The sequence below is a fragment of the Elgaria multicarinata genome, chromosome 14, assembly GCF_023053635.1.
Source record: "Elgaria multicarinata webbii isolate HBS135686 ecotype San Diego chromosome 14, rElgMul1.1.pri, whole genome shotgun sequence".
NCBI lineage: Eukaryota > Metazoa > Chordata > Lepidosauria > Squamata > Anguidae > Elgaria > Elgaria multicarinata.
Genome location: NC_086184.1, coordinates 29454943 through 29481783, shown reverse-complemented (window position 1 = coordinate 29481783; position 26841 = coordinate 29454943). Strand labels below are relative to the sequence as shown.

At 49.0% G+C, this 26841-nt stretch overlaps 2 protein-coding genes across 2 annotated transcripts in view; one reads left to right on the top strand and one right to left on the bottom strand.

Moving 5' to 3' along the window:
* TMEM170A (transmembrane protein 170A) overlaps window positions 1-1791 on the top strand; it is a 382399-nt gene extending 380608 nt beyond the window's left edge. Inside the window, exon 4 of the transcript XR_010026142.1 lies at window positions 1734-1791. The gene's annotated coding sequence lies outside the window, so the exon portion shown is untranslated. The remainder of the gene's footprint in view (window positions 1-1733) is intronic.
* A 12297-nt stretch (window positions 1792-14088) lies between these two features.
* Window positions 14089-26017, bottom strand: LOC134408953 (uromodulin-like). Its single transcript, XM_063141472.1, has 8 exons — window positions 25960-26017; window positions 23175-23342; window positions 21224-21429; window positions 19473-19630; window positions 18890-19135; window positions 16491-16650; window positions 14788-14923; window positions 14089-14221 (listed from the first exon to the last, which is right to left on the bottom strand). Exons 1-8 carry the CDS (start codon window positions 26015-26017, stop codon window positions 14130-14132), a joined length of 1224 nt encoding a protein of 407 aa, XP_062997542.1. The 3' UTR covers window positions 14089-14129.
* Between the last annotated feature and the right edge of the window lie 824 nt (window positions 26018-26841).

Here is a 26841-nt window from a genome sequence, read left to right as displayed (position 1 = left end):
AGGATCGGGGGTGCAGTGGAGCGTCGCGGATCGAGGTGAAGGCGGATCCTTCACCTCGATCCGGAGCTCCGAAAAAAGGGTAAGGGGGTTTACTTGGCCCTGCTGCTGCCGCCCGTGTGGCGACGGCGGCAGAACCAGGGAAGGGGGAAGGGGGGTCTTACCTGGTCCGTCACGGCCTGTTGCCGGCTTCACTAGAGCCCACGGCTCAACCCAGAAGTATAGGCCTACAGTTCCTGGTTGAGCCGCGGGGTCTAGTGAAGCTGGTGACGGGCCAGGATGGACGCAGGTAAGGGGAGGGTTACCTGGCCCTGCCGCCGCCATCACCCATGCAGCAACAGCTGCAGAGCCAGGTAAGGGGGCAAGGGGGAGGGGGGTCTTACCTGCATCCATCTGCGGCCCCACGGCTGCTTCAATTGAGCACCTGGTCTTCCTGTTTGAGTCCTCGGCCTCAGTTGAAGCAGCTGCGGGACCGCGGATGGACACAGGTAAGGGAGAGGAGGGAGGGGGGTTTACCTGGCCCTGCCACCGCCGCCTGTGCAGCGATGGCGGCAGAGCCAGGTAAGGGAGCAAGGGGGAGGGAGGTCTACAGCAAGCGGGGCCTACAGTTCCTGGTTGAGCCACGGGCTCTAGTGAAGCTGGCAATGGGCTGGGACAGAAGCAGGTAAGGGGGAAGAGGGAGGGGGCCTATTCGGAACCAAAGCTCCGCAGCGGACCCTAGGCAGATCAAGGCGGGGCGGAGCGGGCCCGATCGGGATCGGATTGGGGGGTCCATGCACAGCCCTACTCAGAAATATACGATCTACTGTTAGAAAAGATTGGTGGTTCCTCCCTGGTATTGAAGAACATATGGGAATCCGACCTACATATCCAGATAGAGGATGAAAAGTGGAGGCAAATCTGGACAAATCCCCCGCTTAGAACCATATCGTCCCACATCCAGGAGGCAGCCCTTAAGGTGATCCTAAGATGGCATATAATGCCAATACAACTCTCACACATATCGGCTTCTGTCACCCCATTATGTTGGAGAGGGTGCGAGGAAAGAGGATTTCTTCTTCACATGTGGTGGGACTGGAAGCTTCAAAAACACTTCTGGAAGACAATTTTGGATGCCACTGGTCAGACAATTCTGCTAAACCCGAGTCTGGCTCTGTTGTCCCTGCCAAATATTTTAAATCCATCCCTCACCCATAAAGAACTTGTAACTATCTTGGTAACGGCAGCGCGTCTAGAAATTGCCGAGCGCTAGAAAGATTTGAAGGGGCCCACGTTAAATGGCTGGAAGAGGAAAGTATGGGGCGTAGCCTGTTCTGAAAAGTTAACATACCATCGTTGGGTCTTGTCGGGGCAACTGAGACGTGATCTTTTTGAAACAATATGGTCCCCTTTTGTAAACTATGTTAAAGGTTCTATTGACTGAATTAAACCTCTACATAACTAATTTCTCCTCCGCCATTGCTACCATTCAATGAGGTTGAACTTGAAACTAGACTGGGTAGGACAGTTATATAATATAGATAAGATAATGCTCTACTGTTAAAACCTTTTAGTATTTTTAATAATTATAATCATGCTGTGTAGAAGCAACTGTAAATGTATTTCTAACTTGTAATAAAAAAACTTTAAAAAAGAGAAGAGGAGAAGAAGAGGAAGAAGCAAGCAAGCACGAAGAAGCAGCAGCAAGGAAGAAGAAGAAGCAGCAGCAGCAGCAGCAAGTAGGAGGTAAGACTGAGGTGTGTGTGTGTGTGTGTGTGTGTGTGTGTGTGTGAGAGAGAGAGAGAGAGAGAGAGAGAGAATAGGTGAATGGGGTGCATGGGGTCTTTGAGTGAATGGATATGTGCATGCGTGTGTTTAGGTGATCCTAAGTGTGTGTGTGCACACATGCACGTGTGCTGGCAGTGTGTGAGTGTATTGATGTCTGAATGGGATGCCTGGTTGTTTGACTATGAATGGATGCATGTGCATGTTTGCAGTGTGTGTGTGTGGGAGCTGTAGTTTTCTGTGAGTTGGGGGGATGATTTGGAGGTGACATTCCTATTAAATAATGCATTTTGACCCATAGACCTTCCTCTCCAATTTGTTTGATATAATTGGCATTACGTATATTTTGTAAAAATTTGCTAATTGTTCATCCTTCTTAAAAATCTTTTTAAAAATTAGCAGGGTTGCCATCATCATCATCATCATCATCATCATCATCATCATCATCTCTTTTTTCTTGCTCATGGTGGTTTTTCTAGATGAACATGATGGGCTTTCCCAAGTCTTGTTGTCTTTTACTGATCAGAATTTTCCTGACTATTGAACATGTTTTAAGTATGACCGTTTTCTGGATGTTGGCGTGCATGTATTTTGGTAGGCCTAATTTCTGAAGGTCTTCTGTAAAAAAATAAATGATGTGATGCTGGTGACTGATGTGACTAATGGAATAATTGTAACTTTTTCCTGTTGTCATAGTTCTTTAACTTCCATAACCTGTGATGTATATTTCTCTCTCTTGTCCTCTTCCTTTTCTGCAACATTTTTGTCAATAGGTATTGCTATGTCAATGAGATAGGTGTGTTTTTCTTGGTTGTTTTTGACCATTATGTCTGGTTGAAGTTGAAACAAGCTAAGAGGTGCTAGCATTTAGCCCATTTTGTTCCACTGTGGAAGTCTGGCAAGCTGAAAAAGGGCTGGATTTCCTGGCAACAATTGGGCTTATGTGGAAATCCATGTCCCCCTATACATTTTAGCCCTACACATGAGCTGGCAAGTGCCTGCCTAGGGCTTCCCACAGTCTTGAAAACCTGAGTAACTTAAAACACAGGCACACAAAGGGCAAGTGATAACCAGCTATGTGTCCGCCGTCGTGGTCCATGCGGTGGCAGACAGCGGAGCCAGGTAAGGGAGGAGGGGGGCTTATTTGGCCCCCATTTTGTCCCCTTTCTCCACTTACCTGCCTCCACCGCCCACCGCAGAGGCAAGTAAGGGGGGAAGGGGGGTAAAATGGGGGCTGAATATCAATCCGGATCTCCGGATCTCGCTCCGGATCCAGTTCTGGAGCAGATCAGGGGAGGTCCGGATCGACCCAAACCGGTTTGGGCCTGGTCCGGATCAGGATCCAAAGCGGTTCAGTGTGTGTGTGCACAGCCCTACTTAAAACACACGCACAAAGGGCAAGTATTAAGCAGCTGGCAAAATGGATGAAAGACCGACAGATTAAGACAAGGCACATCAAAAGGAAAGAGAAAAGAGGAACTGCAGGCAGAGGATGGGAGTGGTGAGATTAAAAAGGCTAAAACGAACCGAAAGCCCAGCGGTCTTCTAGAGCGTTTTCTCAAGTTCCACGTAGTGGAGGCGGTCAGGCCGTTGAAAGCAAACCCTCACCAGCCAAGCCAAGCCAAGCCAAGCCAAGCCCCCTGGTGCAGCCGGAGACTGCCTGCGGACGGACGGGATTGTGGAGTTAGCAGGAGGGAGAAAACGTACCTTGCGTGGGACAACATGAGCCTTCGGCTGGTCAAACCTTTTCCGCCCTTGCTTTTTTTCATTGCCTGGCTCCTGGGTGAGTTTCCTTTCTGATGAGTGTTTTCTCCTGCTTTTGAGAACCCTGCTACAGATCCAGGGGCTCTAACTCCCGCTCTGTCCATTACGCAGAATGCGAGGTTTTAGGCAAGGCTGGAACATTCTGGCCCCGGGCCACCTCAGCTTGCAGATGGAGGGGGCGGACCTTTCTATGAATGCACAACAACAACAACAACAACAACAACAACAATTCTGGGCTGTGCTCCTTCAGATTGGAAGTCGGCGTGGAAGTCATTTTTTTTAATGCAATAAATTCCTATCTGAAGAAAGCTAGCAGATGAGGGAGATGCCAATTTCTGGAGCATGTTCCAGGGGCAAATAAAAAAATAAGAAGCCCCCCCGCCACCCCTGTAATCTATATCGGGACTGTCTCAGGACTGTCTGGAGACAGTCCCCCTCTCCCATCTGGACTGGCTCATGGAGTGGGTGTGATTTATGGCTGATGGGTCACAGTATGCTCAAATGGTGCTCAGGTGCTCCAATGTTGCTATGGTAACATGAGCAACTCCAGGTAATGTGGGTAAAAGGCCATGCTGTAACTCCTTGCCCGGCCAACATCAGCTCTCCAGAACATGAGTTGAACACTGGTGTGTGGAGAGAAGCCACAGTGCAGGTTATCTCCTCTGGCCCAGGACTTCTCATGTTCTTCAATGGGGTGAGAGTGGCTCCTGTGCCACCATGTGGCAGAGTTGGGTACATGCTGGGGGCCACGCTGCTGGTGACACCTGTGAGGGGCCACCACTTCCTGAGCCCTGTGCTCTGGTCTCCTTTATTTCTCTATCTTTTCCCATCTTTTTTTTCCATCAAAAGCAATGCGCTGGCAATTCCAGTGCGTTGTGGGTAAGCCCACCCACCCTGCAATGGCTGCAAGTGGGCCGGCATCCACCCAGAGGGTAGGAGGTACCCAGGGTAGTACTCTGCCAAGACCTCCCCGAACCCTGGAGCTTCTACCCCTTACCAGCATCAACCCTCTGGAAACCTGGGTTCCCCTGGCAGACCCATAACATGGGGCTCCTCACATGTGTCCCAAGGCTATGCGCATTGACGGTGCTGCAGGAAGGGGGTAGTGCTGCGGTGGATCCTAGGTTAATGCTAGAACTTGGCCTCGGAGGTCGGAAATCTGAAAGAGGGGCGTCGGAACGTTCTCCCTTCCCAGACGCATTGCAGGATATTATTCTGCACAGGCAGCAGGACTGGCTTCATTGCGCCAGCAACCCAAACTGCAGGGGCTCCCAGAGGTGCCCAGGAAGCAACTCTTGATGGCCTTCCCCCGATGGTGTTTCATTGCAGTGGGTTGTGGCGACAGTTGTGTCTTTCGTTTTGTGCCAGTGAGTGTTGCTGGTTGTTGGGTTCTTGGGGGGAATGTTTGCTGCTGTTGCTGTTTTTACTATATATATATATATTTAATTACGTGAGTTTTACTGTTGTGCACCCCCTTGGGAGGGCTCCTGCCCTGAAAGGCAGCCAAGGTGTATTTTAAATAAATAAGGGTGGGGGTGGGGAGGGAGCGCTGTCTCCAGCCTCAGAAGGGGGAATCCGGAGGATCCCAGGATCCCTGGGGTGCTCGCCTAGGGACCATAGGATTGCTGTCTCATAAGTAAGTAAGTAAGTAAATAAATAAATAAATAAATACATGCATAAGCCAGCCTTCCCCAACCCTGTGCCCTACAGATGCTTTGGACTTCAGTTTCCATCAGCCCCAGTCAGCATGGCCAATGGTCTGGAATGCTTGGAGTTGAAGTCCAAAATGTCTGGAGAGCCACAATGCAGTGAGAGGAGCGATGCAGAATGTGACGACTGTGTTTCCCGGTTGACGGGGAATTGTTCTGCAGACGTTCTTGGGGTGGAGGCAGGGAGGGGGAGTGTCATAGCTGCAGCTGTCCGGAGGAGGATGTGGCTGAGCAGTGCAGCTGGGCGCCCAAAGGCACTCTGTCGGGAAGTGGCATCACGAATGAAGGAACAGAAAGCAAGAAAGGGGGGGGGGGAAAGAAAGCAAACCCCAAGCACCCGAAGATAGGGTGGGTAATGCTCATGGCACATGTGCAAAATTGTCTAAGGGGGGAAGAACTCTGCAACCCTTCCCAATCTATTGCAAATCTGCTGGAAATTGACCAATAAATCCAGATTAACATTCTGCCAACCCCGAACTTGAGGGAAAGCAAGCCTATGCCTAATCCTGAGCGGTGCTCAGGGCCCGTGTGAGAAGGAAGTGGCCGCGGAACCTCTCAGGAGCAGTGGCCACTGTGCTATGAGATTCAACATACTCTGCAAGAAAAGAGTTCCCCCAGAAACCCAGCATGGTCACATTCGGTTGCACAAGGGTAAACTTCTCCCCTAAAAAGGAAGAAGATTTAACCAGCCTGAGGATTTTCATTAAAGGGAAGCTGGAAGGGAGTAAGCAGGGGGAGGGGGAGGTCAAGTCTCTTCAGGCCTCTTGGAGGTTCTTCCAAATCACAATGAGAAAAACTCAGCGAATGTGAATCCCACAGCTTAGGAAAGGTACAAACATACCCAAGAGGGTGACAGTGTGGCTAATGAGCAGCACCACGGGAGATGACAAAAATGTTGTAGAAGAAGCAGCTCTTTAAGAAGAGCCATCTTTTGATGTACCTCCTAAAACTGTGTCAGGCCCCGAGGGATCCCTCTGAGCAGAGCGTTCCACCAGGGCTGGATCTACACTACAGCTTCAAAACAGTTTATAACAGTTTTGACAACTGTTGGGGTCCATGACACACTCCATATACAGTTTTCAAAATGTTTTCAGTGTTTTATCTTGCTTGCTGTAGATCCGGTGGGCGCAACTGCTGAGAAGACCCTGGACTACAGCTGCTGGGAGTTGCAGGCCACCAATGTCTGAGGTTCTCCACCACTGCTCTCCCTCACTTGTGGCTGCCCACTTAGCTTCCTGAGGCCGGGGGATCCAAAGTAAGGCCCCCAGGTGACGACCAGAGCATGCGAGGAAGAACATATGGGAGAAGGTGGTCCTTAAGGTGTGCAGGATGGAGGCGCTGAGCCCTGCTCCCTGCCCAACTGTATCCAGCTGCTCTTTGCGGGGAGGGAAAATGCGGTCTCTTTTGGAAACAACACTCTTTGCCGGTGTAGCTGCATTATTGCACTTTGTTCCACTCTACCCCACAGCTCCACTTAGAGGTTATGTAGCAGAAAATAGAGACAGGCAGGAAAGGGGAGGGAATTGTGCAGCGATAAGCTCTTAATCTTGTAAAGTATCCGGAAGCAGATGCAGTGGGTTAAAAAGTCTCGCTGACAAATCCTCTAAGAGGCTGTGTGCCTGTGAGGGTCTGCGTCTAAACGTGTTCATCCACCCTGCAGCCCCTGGCACTTCCAAGGCATGGCTCTGGCACTGTTTGATACAAGTGAAATTGTTGCTCTGTTTCCACACGACAACCGTGATCGTGCTGCATCCCTTGAATTCATCACGAAATTCCATGCCACCAGGTGTGCTTTGCCTCAGCCCTGAACTCCAAAACGCAGCCAAGGTGGGCTGATTTGACCCAAATCCAGTTCAGGACCAGATTGGGCTGCCTTGGCCCAAAACAGGCGAAGTGCTTTGGCCCAATTTGGCTCAATGGCCAGCCGCTGCCCCCACACATCTGCCTCTGTGCACCTTGGCGAGCTGCCCGTCCTCCACGGGAGCTGCTCTGGACTGCTGTAGATCCACTGTTATAAACTATGGTGGCCGGAAAAGGCCATTTCCAGCCACCGTAGTTTACAACGGTGGATCTCTGGCAAGCCAGAGGGGCGGTCATGGAGGATGGGCGCCTCGCTCATGCACACGGAGGCATCAGGTGAGTTCCATAGAGGGGGTGAGCAGGAGGGGGAGGGGAGCGCTATGGTAGGGTGACCATAGGAAAAGGAGGACAGGGCTCCTGTATCTTTAACAGTTGTATTGAAAAAGGAACTTCAGCAGGTGTCATTTGTATGCATGCAGCACCTGGTGAAGTTCCGTCTTCATCACAAGACGGGGATGAACACGCAGGGGATTGTGACCTTATCCTGTTGCCCCCAAAGAGAGCTTGGATGCATTTTTCACAAACTGGGCACTTTCATTTAATCTTTCATCTTGTGTTGTTTCAACTTGTCTTTCAGGGTCCCCAATGGAGGCTGATCCTCAGCGCTTTTCTGTGATTCAGACCCCTGCCTCTTTGAACGTGATGGAAGGATCAGCACTGTCGATGGAGTGCAGGATTGAGGGAAACCTCACTTCCAAGTGGTCTATTGACTGGCATAGGAATAAAACTGACGGAAGGGGGAAATTACAGAACTCAGACCGAACTCGTATAATGACGGATATAAACGAGAAATTTAGCCGTTTCACTCTGGAGAGAGCTGCTCTAGCTGATTCTGGGACCTTCCTGTGTTCTGTTGTCAGTTTGGGTCTTCCCCGTGTTTTTAGTAATGGGACACAAGTGATTATTAGTGGTAAATACATCAATTTCTTTCCTAAATCTTTTTTTTTAATGAGGGAAACTTGTAAATGTAATGGGCTGTAGACCATTGTGGGATTTTTGATCTGCCCAATTTGCAAGATTATATATATATATATATATATATATATATATATATATATATATATATATATCTCACACAGTACAATCTTAAATACATTTATTCAGAACTAAGTCACACTGTGATTACTTGGACTTACTCCTACCCAAGGGTGTGTTGGACAGCAGGCTTATTGTGTGTATTTTGTCCATTAATGGAGCCCTTTTTTTCATATTTCCATTACTTTTATTAACACATTTAAATTAAATGACATCAGCAAAATCTACCAGTAGCTGCACTAAAGGTAACCTTGCTAGATGCTGGTGCTAACCGTCCACCTTTCAAAGCAACAGTATTTGCCTCTAGGGGTGTGCACGGACCCCCCCGCTCCGCCCTTCGGGCCGATCCAAAAATTTCGGATCGGCCCGCTCCGCACCGCTCCTCCCATACTCCGCTCCTCTTCGCCACGGAGCTCGGGCTCCGAATTGGACCTCCGCAGTGGAGGGGAGTGGTGCCAGGTAGGGCCGGGAGAGGAGGGTGGGGGGGTTTACCGGGCCCTGCCGCCGTCGCCGCCCGTTATAGGCCCCTTATAGGAAGGGGCCTATAAGGCCATCAAGTCCAACCCCCTGCTCAATGCAGGAAACCACCCTAAAGCATACTAAGAGATGGTTGTCCAACTACCTCTTGAATGCCTCCAGTGTGGGAGAGCCCACAACCTCCCTAGGTAACTGGTTCCAATGTCGTACTGCTCAAACAGTCAGGAAGTTTTTCCTGATGTCCAGCCGGAATCTGGCTTCCTGTAACTTCAGCCCATTGTTCCGTGTCCTGCAGGCTTCCCAGCAGCCATTTGGCGTGCCAGTCCTGCTCTCTGCCTGGCTTCCGGTGACCTACCAGAGGTCACCATCCACCCGGGAATGCCCCCAGCTTGACGCCAGAGCAAGGTGGAAGGACCACAGTGACCTATTCAAGGGGAAAAGTTGGAGTAAGTCCCCATGGTGCAGCTTTGGGGAAATGCCCCACAGTTGCTGCATGTTAGCAGCTGCGTTGTATAACCAATGCAGTGCCACTGTGCAGCTACCACAGGGCAAATAAACCCTACAGACAGCCCCCTGGAGAAAAGCACCAGGTAGGAAAAAGGGCAAAGCAGGCACCCTTCCTCCTCTCGTCCGCTCCCCCAAGACAATTTGTCCTTAGGTTTCCCAATGTGTGTGTGTGCTTCTCTGCTCCAAATTGCCCCCTCCAAAAGTGGCAGGAAGTTCGTTTGTTTTTTGCTGCAATGTAAAAACCGTTTTAGAAAGAGTTTGGATGTATTTCTGTGAATTTACATGGTGCTTTTTGGAGAGAAACTACCGGATTTCTTCGATTCTAAGACACACTTTTTCCCCATATAAACATCTCTAAAAACAGGGTGCATCTTAGAATCGCGGGTGCGTTTATTATTTCTTAGAATCAAAGCTTTTTTTCCTGTTGGTGGTACTGAAATTAGTGTGCATCTTACAATCGTTGGCGTCTTAGAATCGAAGAAATAACGGTACTTAGAAGGCTGCCACACTCAGGGCCGGTGCCAGGCTTTTTTGCGCCCTAGGCAAGGTGAGCTGCTTCCACCACCCCCAGCGTACCCCACCACCACCACCCCACCGTACCCCCCCCCGGTAGGCGGAGACAGGCGGGGATGGAGGCCGTGTTACCTTCTTTCTCTCGCCCGAAGTCATCCCGGCTGGACGGGACGCTACAGTGGGGCGGGCGGCTCCATGTTCTGACGTCCGACGGGCGCCGTCCATTCGCCCCCCCCACAGCATCCTGGCTTGGCTGGGCGGGCCCAGCCAAAGCAAAGCTGGGATGCTGGGGGGGGGGGTGAATGTGGAGCCGTCCGTTCACTCACACCCCAGCATCCTGGCTTGGCTGATTGGGCGGAGCTGAAGCAAAGCCAAGATGCTGGGGGGGGGGGGGCGAATGTGAAGCTGTCCGTTCACCCTCCCCCAGCATCCCAGCTTGGCTTCGGCTGGGTGGGACACTGCAGTGGGGCGGGCGACTCCATGTTCTGACGTCCGACTCGTGCTGTCCGTTCAAGATTTTAATAACTATTATCTTTTAGCATGGAGGCTGGCATTCTGCAAAGTGAAGGATTTCTCTCCAGTCTATTTTGTATTTCATTACGTTAGCAGGAGTGAGAGAGCAAACTCACATGTGCTCCCAGAAATGGTGGAGTTGGGCAGGGGAAGAGGGGGAGGAGCAACGGAATGAAAGGAAACCACACTGTAGGATATCCATCTCTCTCTCTCTCTCTCTCCTGTGACTTCGCTGTGGTCAAAATTCCCCTGAACTAATTAACTGCAATGCTGCCCATTTCCTCCAGTAACTTGTACCAAGGTTGCAACAAGGGCCACCCTTACCATAGCTTAATTTGAAGCTGTAACAAAACCAGTCTTAACGTATTCCTATCTCAACAGGGTGACCGTATGGAAAGGAGGACTGGGGGCACCTGTATCTTTAACTGCTGTATAGAAAAAGGGAATTTCAGCAGGTGTCATTTGTCGGCATGCCGCAGCTGGTGAAGTACCCTCTTCAGCACAACAGTTCAAGCTGCAGGAGCCCTGCTTAGTGTGACCTGATACAATATTGGGCAGGGCTCCTGCAGCTTTAACCGTTGTGATGAAGAGGGCATTTCACCAGGTGCCGCATGCCTACAAAAGACACATGCTGAAAAATCCCTTTTCTAGGCCACTGTTAAAGATACAGGAGCCCTCTCCCGCTTTCCATATGGTCACCCTACTCTTAGTTTTGCCAAGAAAATGGGTCTAGGGCTGGCCAAAATTAAGCCCTGCCCAGCTGTCCTTCCTGCCAGAGACCAGTGGGCGAATGCCAGAACTTCTTTTCCAGGACAGCTGTTCAACAGGAAGCTGTTGGTTTCGCCTCTCATTTTTTTTTTCTTTTGCTTTTCAACCAGCGAGCAGCAATGAAACTGCTGGAGCCAGATTTCGACTTGGAGTTGGAAATGGAGTCAGAGCCGGGATCCTCCTCCTGCTGCTGCTGCTCAGTGTCTTAGTGTGGGGATACAAGAAGAGAGCGTAAGGTAAGGCTTCCTCCTGCCACAAATATATGCAGGGCTGGCTGGCCCAAGACAATTTTGCTGCCCAAGCTTTTTTCCAAGTGGCTTTTTCTAGTGGGCGAAGGAACTGAGCTGAAGCCTAGTTTGAGGACTGCAAGGCAGGAGAAGCCCAGAGCGGACCTCCTTGTGTGATTTTCTTCTAGAAAAAGCAGCTGCAGGCGACTGGTTTAGTTCAGGGCTATGGGGGAGAGGTGAACCATTTGCCCTTGCATCAGTTCCCCACATTAAATTGCCCCCCTCCCAACTGCTGTTAGCCACATAGAGGAAAACCTAGGGGCTCAATTTTGTATCTACACATTCCCCCCTCTGTGGCGCAAAGAGTACCTAAGACAAGCCTGTGCTGGATCAGACCCCAAAGATGTAAGTTATGTTTCCATGGGGTAGCAGTTAAAAAACACCTGAGCCCTGATCAGTGGAGGCTAGTGGCGCCGATTCATATAGGGCTATGATTCCATTCTGGGTTTTAGGCAGAACTAGCCAGAAGGAGCTCTCCAAGGTGCTGAACCATAATAATAATAATAATAATAATAATAATAATAATAATAATAATAACAATAATAATAATAATAATAAAAAAACATTTATATCCCACCTTTTTTTCCTCCAAGGAACCCAAAGCAGTGTATATAATCCTCCTCCTCTCCATTTTTATCCTCACAACAACAACCCTGTGAGGTAGGCTGAGCTGAGTGTTTGTGACTGGCCCAAAGACACCCAGTGGGTTTCCATGGCCATGTGGGGACTAGAACCCGGATCTCCCAACTCCCAGTCTGACACTCTAGCCACTAGGCCACACTGGCTCTTCCCAAAATGTGTTCAGCACCTTGGAGAGCTCCTTTAGAGTTGTTGGTCATTCTGACAGAAACCCAGAATGGAATCACAGTGCCCACTGAAATCAGAGCCATCGGCCTCCACTGGCCCTGATCCAGATGACACACTTTCAGGGCTGTTTTGTGGAGCAGAAAATTATGCGGGGAGATTCAGCCATGGAGCTGTGATTGAATGTCTCCTTTGGCCCTCAGGGTTTCCAGACAGATGCGGCTGCCCTGACATTGCAGGCTTTCAGTTTAGCCTCTCGATCAGGTTCTCCTGAGGCAGGGCTGCAATCAGGGGTGTTGAACCTCCCTCAGTCCATGGACCAAATTCAATTTTGGAGAAGCTCTCGGGAGCTGCGTTCCAGTGGAGGGAGGGGCCAAAAGCAGAAGGGGGCGGAGCCAGAAATACAAAAAAAACCCAACCCATCCTATTTTAGCATGAAACTCTTAATTAGAGCTGTGCATGCGCCCCCCGAACCGCTTCATGGCCTGATCCGGAACTTTCGGATCGGGCCTGAGCCGCTTCGGGTCGATCCAACCCTCCCCCGATCCGTTCCACGGAGGGAGATCCAAAGGGGTGGATCGAGATTTTGCCCCGCCCCCCTTTCCTACTTGCCTCCGCGGTGGACGGCTGAGGCAGGTAAGTCAGGAAGGGGGGGTAAAATGGGGGCCAAATAAGCCCCCTCCCCCTGCCCCTTACCTGGCTCCGCTGCCGGCACCGCACAGACGGCGGCAGCAGAGCCAGGTAAAGTCCCCCTCCCCCCCCACTTATCTGCCTCCGGCGCAGTCCGGCACCAGCTTCAACTCAAGCCTGGGCCTTAGTTGAAGCCAGCGACGGATGGCGATGAACACAGGTAAGCCCCCCTCCCCCCTGCCCCCTTACGTGGCTCTGCTGCCACCGCACGGACTGTGGCAGAGGCGGCACTAGGTGAGCCCCTCCCCCCCTACTTACCTGCATCAGAGCTCCAGATGGAGGCGAACCGCTTCGCCTCAATCCATAGCTCCCCCGACCTGATTCGGATCTGCCTTTCACGGAGGTGTATCAGGTCGCTCAGCTCCGGATTCCCGATCCGAATTGGAGTGGAGCACAGCCCTACTCTTAATGGCAGTAATTAAGCTTTAGGAAAGGCTTTTCGCCCTTCTAGAATGAAAAAAAACCCCTGTGTGGAAGTGATTGTTGAGGGAGAGGGGGGATTTAGATTCCTTGGGTGCTTCCAGATGGATGGTAACTGGAGCTAAGAAAGCCAAGCTCTTCCACTGGAAAGCTACAAGCAGCATGCATTGCAGCTCACTTCCCACACCATCGGGGCCTAGTGTGCATTTTCTTTGTGCGCATCCCACTATGTTCCAGTCACACCAGCGTCTTCAAGCACTACTCTTTTGTCTTTTTCAAGGGGTGTGGTTTCGAGATGGGCAGTGACTCATCAGGCAGCTGAACCAATCACAGCTCAGCACACATTCACTATAGCCTTTGTTGGGGGAGCAATTTTTATTATCCTTGTGTTTATTTTTTGCACCAGCCTTTTGGGTTGCACTGAAGCACTTCCAGTGAATTAAAAAACTGGTGTGATGCAGGCACTCGTCATGACCATCTGTCATGACCATCTGTCAAGTATGCTGTAGGGTGGATTCCTGCATTGAGCAGGGGGTTGGACTCGATGGCCTTGTAGGCCCCTTCCAACTCTGCTATTCTATGATTCTATGATTCTATGACCTTACTCGTAGCCATGGCCTCAAGGAGAGTCCCAAAATTCCAGCAGCTGATCCATATATCAGCAAACACCTTCTAGCTGCTTTCATCTCCACCAGAAGCAGCTCTTTTGCAAAGCTCAGGGGTCTTGGTCTTGATCACCCATTCAAGGCCAGGCCACCCCAAAATGCTTTGTATTGCAGCAGGGAACGTGATGCCATTGCTGGGAAGGTTCATTTTCTCCCAGCGCCTATGAGGATTGCAGCTAAACTCATAGGAAAGAGAGAATCCTATACAGATGATGTCAGTATCCCTGCTAGTCAAAGAGTGCTGGTGCTACATCCCCCGCTACACCTCTGCTCATGGCTTAGAGAAAGGTCCACGCCTGCCCCACCATTGTTTGCAATCAGGAGGTTTATTTGGGATGCTGCTGTTTACAAGCTGCTCACTTCTTCATGGCTTTTGCAACAGCAATCAAGACGAAGGTGGCGGCAATTCCTGCGGACGCCACCGCACCAGGGATCCACATCTGCACGCCTGGAAAGAGAAAGAAAGGGAGAAGGACATAGGCACATCAGCATGTGTCACCGGGGATGGGGGTTGTGCCCCCCAAAGAAGGATCCAGATGACTCATGTGTTGGATCCTGGATTGGATCTGGTTTTACTTTTCCCACTGTTTTACAAGTGCCTGGAGGCCAGAAGAAATATGAAGAAGTCAGCAGAAATGTATTTTCTAAATGTCAAGGCCTCAGCTGGACAATGATTGAATTATTGGCTGGAGATGTTTTTCAGTTAGTGATTCCCATGACTGTACAGTTTTTCTCTATATAAATGCCTGTGTTTTGTGTCTTTTTTGATTATCCACTCCATCTGTAATGCTGCTGCTGTGTAAACCATTATGATCATTTGTGAATATGTGTGATGCTGTAACTAAGTTATTCAACTGCCAGTAAAAAGCTTTGTTTTTAACTAAGCAAAGGATCCTGAGCCTTATTTGTGTCTTTGCTGTGTTCTACGCTGAGAGTTGCTGCTAATTCTGCTTATCTCTGGAATAGAGTTTAACTTCCAACATCATGACCAAATCCAGGGAAACGTGTACATACTCCAGAGGGACTGTTGGTCTTTGGCATTCCGTGTTTCCAGGTGTGACGGGACCAGGAACTGGATGGGCCCGTAGGAGACAATCTTCCTGTAGTCATCCGACAGCGCCCTCCTGCTCCTTTGCTTGCTGGGACATTGCTGTAGGCCAAAGCAAACATGGTCTCACCTCGTTGCTTAATGCGCAAAGCATGCATTTTCGGATCGTTCGGCTCGCAGCTCCAAGCTTCGCTCTCCATTTTCCCTGCTTCTTAGCAAAACCATTTCACAGCCACACAATAAGCCAGCTCTGCAGGAAACACAGCCTTGGCAACCCCTGGCTTTTGAAGGCTACTTGAATCAAGGTGGGGTGGGAGACTCCTGGGGTTCTTGGGGGCCAATTCCCACCACCAAACCCACCTCTAGCCCCCTGTGCCGCTGTGACATCAAATTTGCTGCCGAAATTCAGCAGGGCAGTGGTAAAAAAAAAAAGTTGATCTTTCTCCCAAACAAGGAGAAACCCGTTCCTTTTTGCTGGTGTACCACCAAATTTCAGAGACACGTGTGGGCCAATGGCCACCTATTGTCCTTTCCTAACTGAAGTAATTAAATCAGACCTCCTCATCCATGCCTCAAGAGCTATGGGGAAGAAACGGTGTGCTTTCATCCCTTTTTATCCTTTCAACAACTCTGTGGAGACAGAAAATAGCGGACACAAGAGATCACCTTAGTGGGGCAGACCAAGTAGGTAGTCTCTAGGGGTGTGCACAGACCCCCCAATCCGCTTCATGGCCCGATCCGGAAAATCCGGATCGGGCCCAATCCGCTTTGCGCCGCTCCGCCCGTCTCCCGCTCCGCTCTGCGGAGCGAGATCCGGCTTTGCCGCCATCACTATATGGACGGTGGCGCTGTCAGAAGCCCAAGATAAGCCAAACACCCACCCCGCCCCCTTACCTTCCTCCGTCGCGGGCTTCAATTGAGGCCCTGGTTGAAGCTGGAAGAGGCCTTCACTTCCAGCTTCAACTGGGGCCTCAATTGAAGCCCGCGACGGAGGAAGGTAAGCGTCCCTCCTCCCTTACCTGGCACTGCCAGGTATTTTGAAAACTTTCTAAGTGTTGGCAAAGTTTCATGGCAGCTCTGCTGTTCAAATTCTCCTACACCGAAGTGAATGTGCCTCATTTAAAACAACACTCAAGCAAGCTTGGATCTCTCCATCACTTATTACGTGCCAACTATTATGGCCTAATTGCTCCAGGCTGCATTGCTAGAACATGGGAGAGAACAGCTCTTCCATTGCACCAAATAAATATTCAAGCCCTAAAGAGATGAAAGAATGAGCCCAGGATCCTAGACTCATAGATCCCAAATGCACCTCACATACCCCAATGCCTCCACGTATGCGCGCGCACACTTACACCCCCACCCAATGTCTGCATCCCCTCCCCACACACCCTGTACACATACCTTCCATGCATGGACAGCCATCTGTCAAGTATGCTGTAGGGTGGATTCCTGCATTGAGCAGGGGGTTGGACTCGATGGCCTTGTAGGCCCCTTCCAGCTCTGCTATTCTATGATTCTATGTGCACATCCTGAACACACACACGCAGCAAACATACCCCACACTCACAACCACCTCATGCACACCCATACACCCTTTGCATGCACAAACACACGCAACTCTCACACACTACATGCACACACACATAGATGCCCACACGGGGTGTACCTTGGCACAGGGGTCCTGGTTGTCTGGTATGCACAGACGCACTTGGCAGTGCAGGAACACCTCCGTGAAGTTTTTGAACTGGAACATCTGAAACTTGAACTTCGCCGTGGTGCTGGTTCCGATGGCGTTTAGGAAGCTCAGCGTCTTGTCGTGGGGACACCTGGAAGAAGCCAAGCGCGCATCGCACCTCAAGCGGCTGTTTAAATGCTCAGATCCAAACACAGGCCAAGCTGGCAGAGCCAGGGTTGCGCACCTTGGTTTTTCAGTGCTAGCATTCAGCCCTGGAACACATGGCAGCAGCATCAATCACGTTCAAAGCACCTTTCAGCCCACCAAGTAAGTGCAGGCTGCCCTTATACTTCTGGGAACGGGTAGAGGGGACTTTGAGAACAGAGTGCACCCTAACATCTTTCATTTCACAAATGTATGGTGCAATCCAAGGAGGATTCTACACGTCGTACTGAGGGCGCTTCTATGCCCCCAGTGCGCCCCCAAAGCGATCATGTAGCTTGCCTTTCGAAGAGATGAGGAAGAGGCGTCCTTGCCGCCGCCACCCACCTACCTCCTCGCCGGCCGGGTCGGAGAGCTCGGCTTCTGCCGAGCTCTCCAACCCGGCCGGCGAGGAGGTAGGTGGGTGGCGGTGGCAAGGACGCCTCTTCCTCGTCTCTTCCCAGGCAAGCTACACGATCGCTTTGGGGGTGCACTGGGGGCATAGAAGCGCCCTCAGTACGACATGTAGAATCCCCCCAATGCATTTCTACTCTGAAGTAAGTCCTACTAAGTTCAATGGAACTCACCCCTCTGCACATGTGCATTGCAGCTGGGCAGGGCCGTCATGGGGCTTGTTCTGAGCGCTTCGAGGTCAAGACACTCCGATGTTTTCTGCCAGCGGGGCGAAAAGGAGGATGGAGTAGCATAGCATTTAGACCAGCTCTACACAGTGGAGGCTGGTGGCTTCGATACCAGTGGGGCGGTGAATCCACTCCGGGCTTCAGTCCTAGCCAGTCACAGCTCTAAAGGAGTTCTCCAAGCTCTCCTCACTATCATCAGAGCCCCCAGCCTTCACTGGCTCTATTTCCTCCCAGTGTTGCAAACTTGGGAGGGCTGAGAGCGAGGAGGCCTAGGGTTATTTTGGACAGTGCATATCAAAAGCCTTCCCTGCGCTGCCTAGGTTGTCAGAGAGGGAAGGGTCATGGAAAGGTCCATGGAAGCAGGCAAGGAGCATCCATGATCTCTTCTTCTGAGGTTGGAGGTCTGCATCTGACTTTGGAAGAGAGAGCAGAACTCCTCCCTGAGGGTCAAGAGGCGAGATTGAATCTCCTCTTCCCGCGGCAGGAGAGGGCCTGTCTTTTAATGCATTTTATACACAGCCGAGGGTTTTAGGGCTTTCACAAATAATAAACATGTGACTGTCATGTTCAAGCCAAAAGATGCACCCCAGATTTGTTTTTAAAAGCTGCCAGAGAACCTGGGACCTGCATTTTTGCTAGGATGGGCAGTTCAGCCTGATTTCTGGTCCACATCAGATTTGCATGTGTTCAGTCATAAATCTGTTCTGTTATGGCATTGATCTGCTTTTTCATCCTCCTGAAAATTTGTATTTAAATTTTAAATACATATTTTCCCATAAAATGCATTTGTTAATGTATTTTCTCTCAAAGAACAAACTTCTAAGTGTTTTTATCTTAAAATGTACATTTTTACACACATTTTGAGCTGACAGATACACCGCAAAATCCAGAGAAGGGAAACATCCAAAGGATAACTGAGTTCTGATCTGCACAATAGTTTAGGGCGTGTGGATCAAGCCGGCTTACCGGGAATGTGGGCTGAGTGACATCCTCAAGTATCCCTGTCATGAGGTCCAGCTGCTTGGCAGAGCAATATGACATCTCTACATGAGGCTTCTATCATGTGCTTACGATTAGTCATTCATGGGAGTTTGTGGGCTCTTTACATGAAGCCGTCAACCTCCAGGGCTTCTCCTGTGCTTTATAACCTTTATCCCAGCTCTTCTTTTTTTAAGATCGGGAAAGTCCGGCATTTTTACTAGAAGCGCGATGAAGGGCTGCAAAGGTTGTATGTACTTCTGCAATTGTGCTATGCTGCAGCACCATCTAGTGGCTATATAATGGAACATGTAGAATTGCAGAGAGAAAAAATCCCCAAAATCTTCCAAAACATCGCATATAAGGATATGTAAAGAAGCCAGTCTTAATCCTGTAAAGAATGCAGAAGCAGAAGCCCTGGTATAGGTGCAGAATAAAGCCCTGGTGTAGAGAAGCCCTAGGACACTGACTAGAGCAGCCAATTTTATCCTAATCCATCACCGTGATCCATTGGCCAATGTCATCTACAGAAGCAATAGCCACAGCTAGGCCCCCCCTCCAGGCTCTCACCCTTTCATGATCAGCGGGTGCTTCGTGCTGTGGTTTGGGTCAGCCGTCGGGGTGCCCCAGCAGTCTTCCACGCTCAGGAAGAAGTACTTCACCTGATCCTGCCCTTCAATTTGCAGGAGGACGTAGAGGGTGTCAGTCATGAGGAGTGTCAGCGGCTGTTGGCGGTAGGGGTGCTCGTAGGTGGCGTTCTCGTAAAGCACCATCGTCACCGTGAAGTCCCCTTCCTTGACTGCAAACTGCACAATCCTAAGAAAGAGAGGCACCCCCCCAAAAAATCCCCCAAACTAGTCAGTAATCCATAGATGTGGAAAGTTATATGGTTACCCTCACCCGTTTTTTTATACTTATTCTCTTGGCTGCCCTACACCACGGATGGTGGGACACCATCCGTCACTGACCCTGAAGCCCGCAGCCTGAGGAGGTGCAGAGCAGGCTGAGCTGCACACACCTCTCTCTTTCCACACCTCGCTGTTGACTCCCAACCTCTGCCACCCGAGCTGACTGCTTCACTCAAGGTAATGGTAGGGCCGGCTCTGTAGATCAGAAGATGAAATGCCTGGCAGAGCCGAAGCAACAAACGTACGTGTCCATAGCCTTGATTGGGTGGAGCAGACCGACCACACGCTTGTAGGCGTAGATGCAGGAGAAGTGAACCTGGGTGAGGATGCTCCTAGTGATTACACCCTGATCCTCTCTGCCTGACTCGATCACATTGGCGTAATGCACATGGGAGCTGTTGACCTGAAAAATGGACCATAAATTGGATTAGGGGATTCAAACTAGGGCTGGGCACGGACCCCCACCCTGCTTTGGAGGCTGCTTTGGAGCTTCTGAACTAGTCCTGATCCACCTTGGTCCCCTTCAGCCCAGATCCACCCTGATCTGAAGCTGGAACCAAAGTGAGATTTGGATGTCTGAATTATTCAGACATCCAACAGGCCCGCCATCTTCACTGGGTGCCCTCAGGGCCCCTGCTCATGCCCCTCCCAGCCATGCCCCTCTGGAAATGGCATAATGTTGCATCCATGGCTACTTTATGGTCGCCATTTCCAATGGATTTCATGGGAATATACAAGTCGACATTCTTTAAATGGCGACCCTTAAACACGTGCGGATGGATGCTGGCACTTGTGAGGGTTCCAGGTAAGGAGCAAGTGGGGGACAGTCTGGATTGGGCCAAAGTGCTCTGAAGTGCTCCAGGCCTGATCCAACTTGCTTTGGACCGCTTCAGCCTAAATTTGACCTGCTCCAGATCTGGACCAATTTGGTCCAAATTGGCTCACTTTGGCTCAGAATTTGGCTCTGGAGCTGAAGTGGCGCACAGCCCTAATTCAAGCCACAGCCATGGGTGAAGGAAGCCGTAACATAGAACCAGAAATCAAAGTGCACCCACAGGGGGAGCTCTGTTACACAAGATGCATGACAGAGAGACAGTCCAGCCAATCAAATACTGTTTTAGCTGTGAGTCCTATTTGCATTACTTCCTATTCGTGTTTCAGTTGAGCCATTTTAGAAAAGGTCAGAAAACATTTCAATAGGAGTTACTAAACTGCTTGAGGTGATTGGGGCCAGACCCCACTAGGGGCGGGCCCAACCTCCAGAAGCCCCTCCCCAAAGACCCACCCCCTTTTCTCTGCAGGGAGAGAGGGAAGAGCAATCACTCCTGACTAGGGATTTTTATGAATTCCTAGTCATGGTTTGGATTTCCCCAGTTGGGTGGATTCCAGAGACTTGTTGGCCATTTTTCTAACTTTCCTGAATTTTGCACAAATTTAGTAATAGAAAAGTATGAACATTAAAAAAAAAAACAGCTGAAAATGCACATTTCCCCCATGGTCTAAAGGGTGTAAATGCACATTTTGGGAGCATCTGCACACTTTGGGGTGATTTCACATTTTCGCCAATGCGAATTTGCGCAAATCTGAAAAATAAACAAAAAACACAGTTCCTTCGATGAGCGGCTGGTACAATGGAAGGTGCCTGACAATCTGTGAAATGCAGAAGGAATGGATTTTGCACAATCCGTATATCTTTCTGCAGGGAGAACTGAGAGGAACTTGGGTGCTAGGACCAACAGCCACCCCTCTCTGTCTCAGACCTGGAGAGCCACAACCACTAAAAGTGGGCAAGTCTGGACTAAATAGACCAACGGTCAGACTTGGCATAAAGCCGTTTAGTGGTGGGTGAGATCGGGTGTATTCTCGGGCCCTGAAGTCAGCAAAAAGCCCACCGAAGCAAATGCACCCCATCATCTCCTTGTGTAGAGCAGTGGAAAGATCTAATGACACATGACTGAGCAACGTGGAGGCTGGAGAGGGAGAGAAGGAGCCATACCTTAATCACAGACCCACATGTGGTATGGTTCTCTCCAGTCAGTTTTGCTCCCCAGAAACCTGCTCCTTCATCGTATTGCTCAGAGACTTTGCAGGAGCTGTTCTTCAAGTGGACCAGTGCTAAGGGGATCTTCAGCATTTCAAACACTTCCTTTCTCACCATCATCTTCATGTACTCTTCCTCACATTGCAATTTCACCACCATTTCTGCGGGGGGGGGGAGGGGGGAGAGAAGAACATGATACCCTTGATTGCACTCCAATTTTCTGAAGGGTGAGAATTCCAGAAAGGCATGAGCATTTTGCCCAAGATTTGGTTTCCTTGGAATGAGGTTACTAGAGTAGAGGCTGGAGGCTCTAATGTCAGTTTGGCCATGAATCCACTCTGGGTTTCATTCAGAACCAATCAAAAGAACATAAGAACAGCCATCCTGGACCAGACCAAGGGTCCATCCTGTCCAGCATTTTGTTCACACAAGAGCCAACCAGCTGTTGATATGGAACCCACAACCTGGACATGGTGCAACAGCACCCTCCCACCCATGTTCCCCAGCAACTAGTGCACGCAGGCTTACTGCCTTGAATACTGGAGATAGCACACAACCATCAGGGCTAGTAGCCATGGATAGCCTTCACCTCCAGCAATTCATCCAACCCCCTTTTAAAGGCATCCAAATCGGTGGCCATCACTACATCTTGTGGTAGTGAGTTCCATAATTTAATTTAACTCTGCACTGTGTGAAGAAGTCCTTCCTTTTTTTGTCCTGAATCTTCCACCAATCAGCTTCATGGAATGGCCCCATTGGGTTCTAGTATTTTGAGAGATGTGGTTGCACTGGAGAACTCTAAAAAAGTTATCCAAGGTGCTTAATCCATTTTGGGGATTGTTTTCAGCACCTTGGATAACTCCTTTAGGGTTCTGGCTGGTTCTGACTGAAATCCAGAATGGATTCAAAACCCCACAGACATCGGAGCCACCATCTTCCAATGTACTGGAGGCTGACAGGTATTTTTTGCAATGTGCGGTTTGTTGACACACATATATAGTCTCAGCATAAGCACAGGCTCACAGCATTAACACTACCATTAAGTTTCGAGGGGAACCACTGGCACCATAGAATCCCTCCAGAGAGCAACTGAGCTCTCTTTTTCAGTCTCCCTGCAAAAATGGCCATAGACCCTCATTTAATTAGCCCAGAGGAGGGCAACCAGGATGATCAGGGGTCTGGAAACAAAGCCCTATGAAGAGAGACTGAACGAACTGGGCATGTTTAGCCTGGAGAAGAGAAGATTGAGGGGAGACATGAGAGCACTCTTCAAAGACTTAAAAGGTTGTCACACAGAGGAGGGCCAGGATCTCTTCTCGATCCTCCCAGAGTGCAGGACACGGAATAGCAGGCTCAAGTTACAGGAAGTCAGATTCCGGCTGGACATCAGGGAAAACTTCCTGACTGTTAGAGCAGTATGACAATGGAATCAGTTACCTAGGGAGGTGGTGGTCTCTCCCACCCGAGAGGCCTTCAAGAGGCAGCTGGACAACCCTCTGTCAGGGATGCTTTAGGGTGGATTCCTGCATTGAGCAGGGGGTTGGACTCGATGGCCTTGTAGGCCCCTTCCAACTCTGCTATTCTATGATTCTATGATTCTACTATTAGCTCATATTATTACTAATATAATGCAGTTTTGAATATATATATATATATATATATATATATATATATATATATATATATATATATATTTCACTACTATGTGTGAACGTTTCCCTAATTCTTTATGCACTTTTTGATTGGAGAACTCTTGCAAACTTCAGGCATGTGCGACTTTCAAAGGATAAGTCATGTTCAGTTCCCGTATTGGTTCAAAAGCGTAAATTTGGGCATGAATTTCTCCCCCATCCCCAGGGAGTCTTCAGGAATGCATCCTGGCCAGGCTAACCCCAACTGGCCTTACCTTTACAGAACGGGCCAGTGAAGCCTGGCTTGCAAGTGCAAACGGGTCTATTGCCAACCTCCTTGCAATCTCCTTGGTGAAAACACGGGCTTGGAAAGCAAGGGCCCAGATTCCCAGGAGGACGTGCAGCAGCCTCCTCTCCTGTGCTGTGAGGCTCCATCAGGTGACCTGCAGCAGAGGGAATGGGTCAGCCGTTGGCCAACAGCAGAGAAGATCACAGGTTTCATCCCACCACAGAAAGCAAAGGCGCCTTTGGCTGGCAGCTTCCCATATTTACAGCTTGGGGCTGGCTTGCTTGCAGTTTAATGTCCAAAGAAAGCAGACAGAAAAACCAGGGGCTTTCGAAATAAACGCATGTGTGCCCTGCGTGGCTTGGACTAGTGCTGTGGCGGTTGACAGTGGCTGGCAGAAGGACAGAGCAGGACAATGTCATGGGTGCATGTGCATGCAGGCTGAATGCGCATCAATCCCTCTGCAAAATTGCCACGCTAAATCAGAAAAAAGGGAGTTCATCCCCCCTCCCGTGCCCCACGTACAAACACCTCTGACATGCTGCATTTTCACAGTTCTTAGGAGTCTTGCAAAGATTTTTGGTTCTGTGTTAATGCAAGCACAAGCAGCTCCAAGTGGGATCCCAGAGGTGATGGTGCTGTGTGTCCATGTGCTTGTTTCTCTGTGTGTGTGTGTGTGTGTGCGTGTGTGTGTGCGCATAGGAACACACATGCCACCCAGTAGAGGCTAGTGACTCCAATTTTGGTGGGACTGTGAATCCATTCTGAGGTTTCAGCCAGAACTACACAAAGTGCAGTTCTGAACCCTATCCCCAAAATAGGTTTAGCATCTTGGAAAGCTTTGACACCTTTTCAGCACTTTGTGTAGTTCTGGCTGGTTCTGACTGAAACCCAGAATGCATGCACAGCCCAACCAAAGTCAGAACCACCAGCCTTCACTGATGCCACCTTCCCAGAGAGGCTGTTTGCCCATTCAAACATAGGGTTTGATGCACACCACAGGCTGCCTTGCCCCTGCCGTATTCTGTGGGGTGAGGCAGGGTCAACACAGGGGGGAAATAAGTGGGTACAGTATACTCTTCTCTCATGGGTGGGAAAGCTGCTTGGACGAGGCAGTTTTGATTGGGGAAAATGAATGTGGGAACCGCTTTAAGCACCCTGAGTCCTTGCTGGTGTTACGTATACCGGATGTGGGGTCCCTGTGCATGCATTCTTGTAAAAACAAAAGCCGTTAAGAACTGCTTCATGCATCACGTGGTTCACATTTAGTTAAGAATGGAGGAGGAAAGGGGAGTGGATTCATTCAGTTCACATTTTAGTGAAGTGGGCACTTCCCAAACGGATACAAAAAAATGAAATATCATTATCCTTCAGTATTTGCACCACTCTGACTTTTGGAATGCAGTTCTGCAACCCAAAAATGAGAACAAAATGCAAAATGTGTACATTATGGGAAGGTTTTGTGCACAAAAATGTGCATAGTTGTGAAAATAACTAATAGTGAGAATAGTGAAAATGCATTTTGTGCAATCAAATCTCTATGTACATCCATATCTATATCTATCTATATAATCTATATATTTGTCTGCACCAAACCTCTTTCAGCAAATCCAATTTTGGAGAAGGTCTCCAATGATAGGCGAGGCAGAAGGCAAACAGGGCAGGGACAAATATACCAACTTGGGTCCACAATACCTGATGGAACGCCTCTCCCTACATGAACCTACCTGTACACTGCGCTCAACATCTAAGGTCCTCCTCTGGGTGCCTACTCTGAGGGAAGCTCAGCAGATGGCAACAAGGCAGAGGGCCTTCTCAGTGGTGTCCCCCCAATTATGGAGCGATCTCCCCGACGAGGCTCGCCTGGCGCCAACATTGTTATCTTTTCAGTGCCAGGTCAAGACTTTTCTCTTCTCCCAGGCATTTAACAGCATATGCTGAGTTTTTTAACTGACCCCTGGATAGTTGGTATGTAGTCTGTTTTTATGCTTTTTATGGTTTTAAAATGTGTATATTGGTTTTTAAATTTTCAATGTTTTTAGTCTTTGTAAACTGCCTAGAGAGCTTTGGCTATGGGGCAGTATATGACTGTAATAAATAATAATAATAATAATAATAATAATAATAATAATAATAATAATAATACCCTATTTCTTCGATTCTAAGACACACTTTCCCCCCCATATAAACATCTCTAAAAATGGGGTGCGTCTTAGAATCGTGGGTGTGTCTTAGGGTGTGTTTTTTCTGTTGGTGGTACTGAAATTAGTGTGCGTCTTACAATCGATGGCATCTTACAATAGAAGAAATACGGTAATTAATAATACTATTCCAATTTAAAGTTCTTACTGCCGGTCACTAAGCTTTAGAGGAGGTATTCCTCTAAAACCCACACAAATGCCAGAAAATTACCAAATAATTGGTGGTTGGGAGAAAAGGGTGGGGCATTGGGGAAACCCCAGAAGGTTAGATTGAGAATACAGGAGGGCCGGATTTATGGAAGCCAACATGCCCCCCTGTGCAAGCCCAGTGGGCCTGTTCAGACAACAGGCTAAGGCATGGTTAGGCTGCTACCCCTTTTGCAGCAAAGGGTTAGTGAGTGTGTTTAAACCATGGTTATGTAGCCACCATGGTGAGGAATGGTTCACACGACACGCTTAGCCATAACGTATAGCTCAGAATGCTTAACCACTGTAGCTTAGCGTGTCGTCTGCACAGGGTCATTATGCTCCACTAGCCTCTTACCCTCCCAAAATGGCAATCTGAAAACTTACTGTCAGAGCCTTCAGCAGCAGGCAGCAAGAGAGCTGGAAACAGGAACCAACACAACATGGTCACTTTCTGGGGGGAAAAGAAGCAATTTATAATGCAGAGCCCATCAGTCATTCCTCACCAGATACACCAAATACAATCTTGATACGGATGCTAAAAGGTTTTGTTTGGTCCACAGTTTGAAGCTGAACTATCTGACCCTCATCTCCAGGGCTAATGAGTGGAGCAGGAGGCACTTAGGCTTTGGATTTTGGATAATAAAATAATCATCATCATCATCATCATCATCATCATCATCATCCAAAATGTGTATTTTTCGATAAAAGACTTGTTGAAATGCATAGTTTGTGAGAAAATCACTAAGAATAACACATTTTAATAAAGTTTTGTACAGGTTTTTGTTTAAAAATGGAGATTAATGCAGAAATGGGACAGAACAGATTTATGACTAACGAGATGTGAAATGGACATTTATTGGAAAGAGACTGGGCTGTTCATTTTTATATCATGTTTTCATACTTTTTGTTTTATACTTTGAATGGTTTTAGTTTTTGTGAACCGCCCGAGTAGCTTTGGCTGTTAGGCAGTATAAAAATGCAATAAATAATAATAATAATAATAATAATAATAATAATAATAATAATAATAATAAATTCTTAGATCTCCATGGGGCATATATCAATGCACAACCCTATGCATATTTAGACAGAAAAACATCCTTCAACTCCTAGCTTTCCCCAGTTAGCAATGCTGGCTGCACAATGCTGGCAGTTGTAACCCTTTTTTTCCCTTCTGGTTTGCACCCTAATTTGGTTATCTTCACACCGAAGTATTGGATTATTGAGAAGATTATGGGACATGTTCTTGGACCCAGTGTTAGCTCT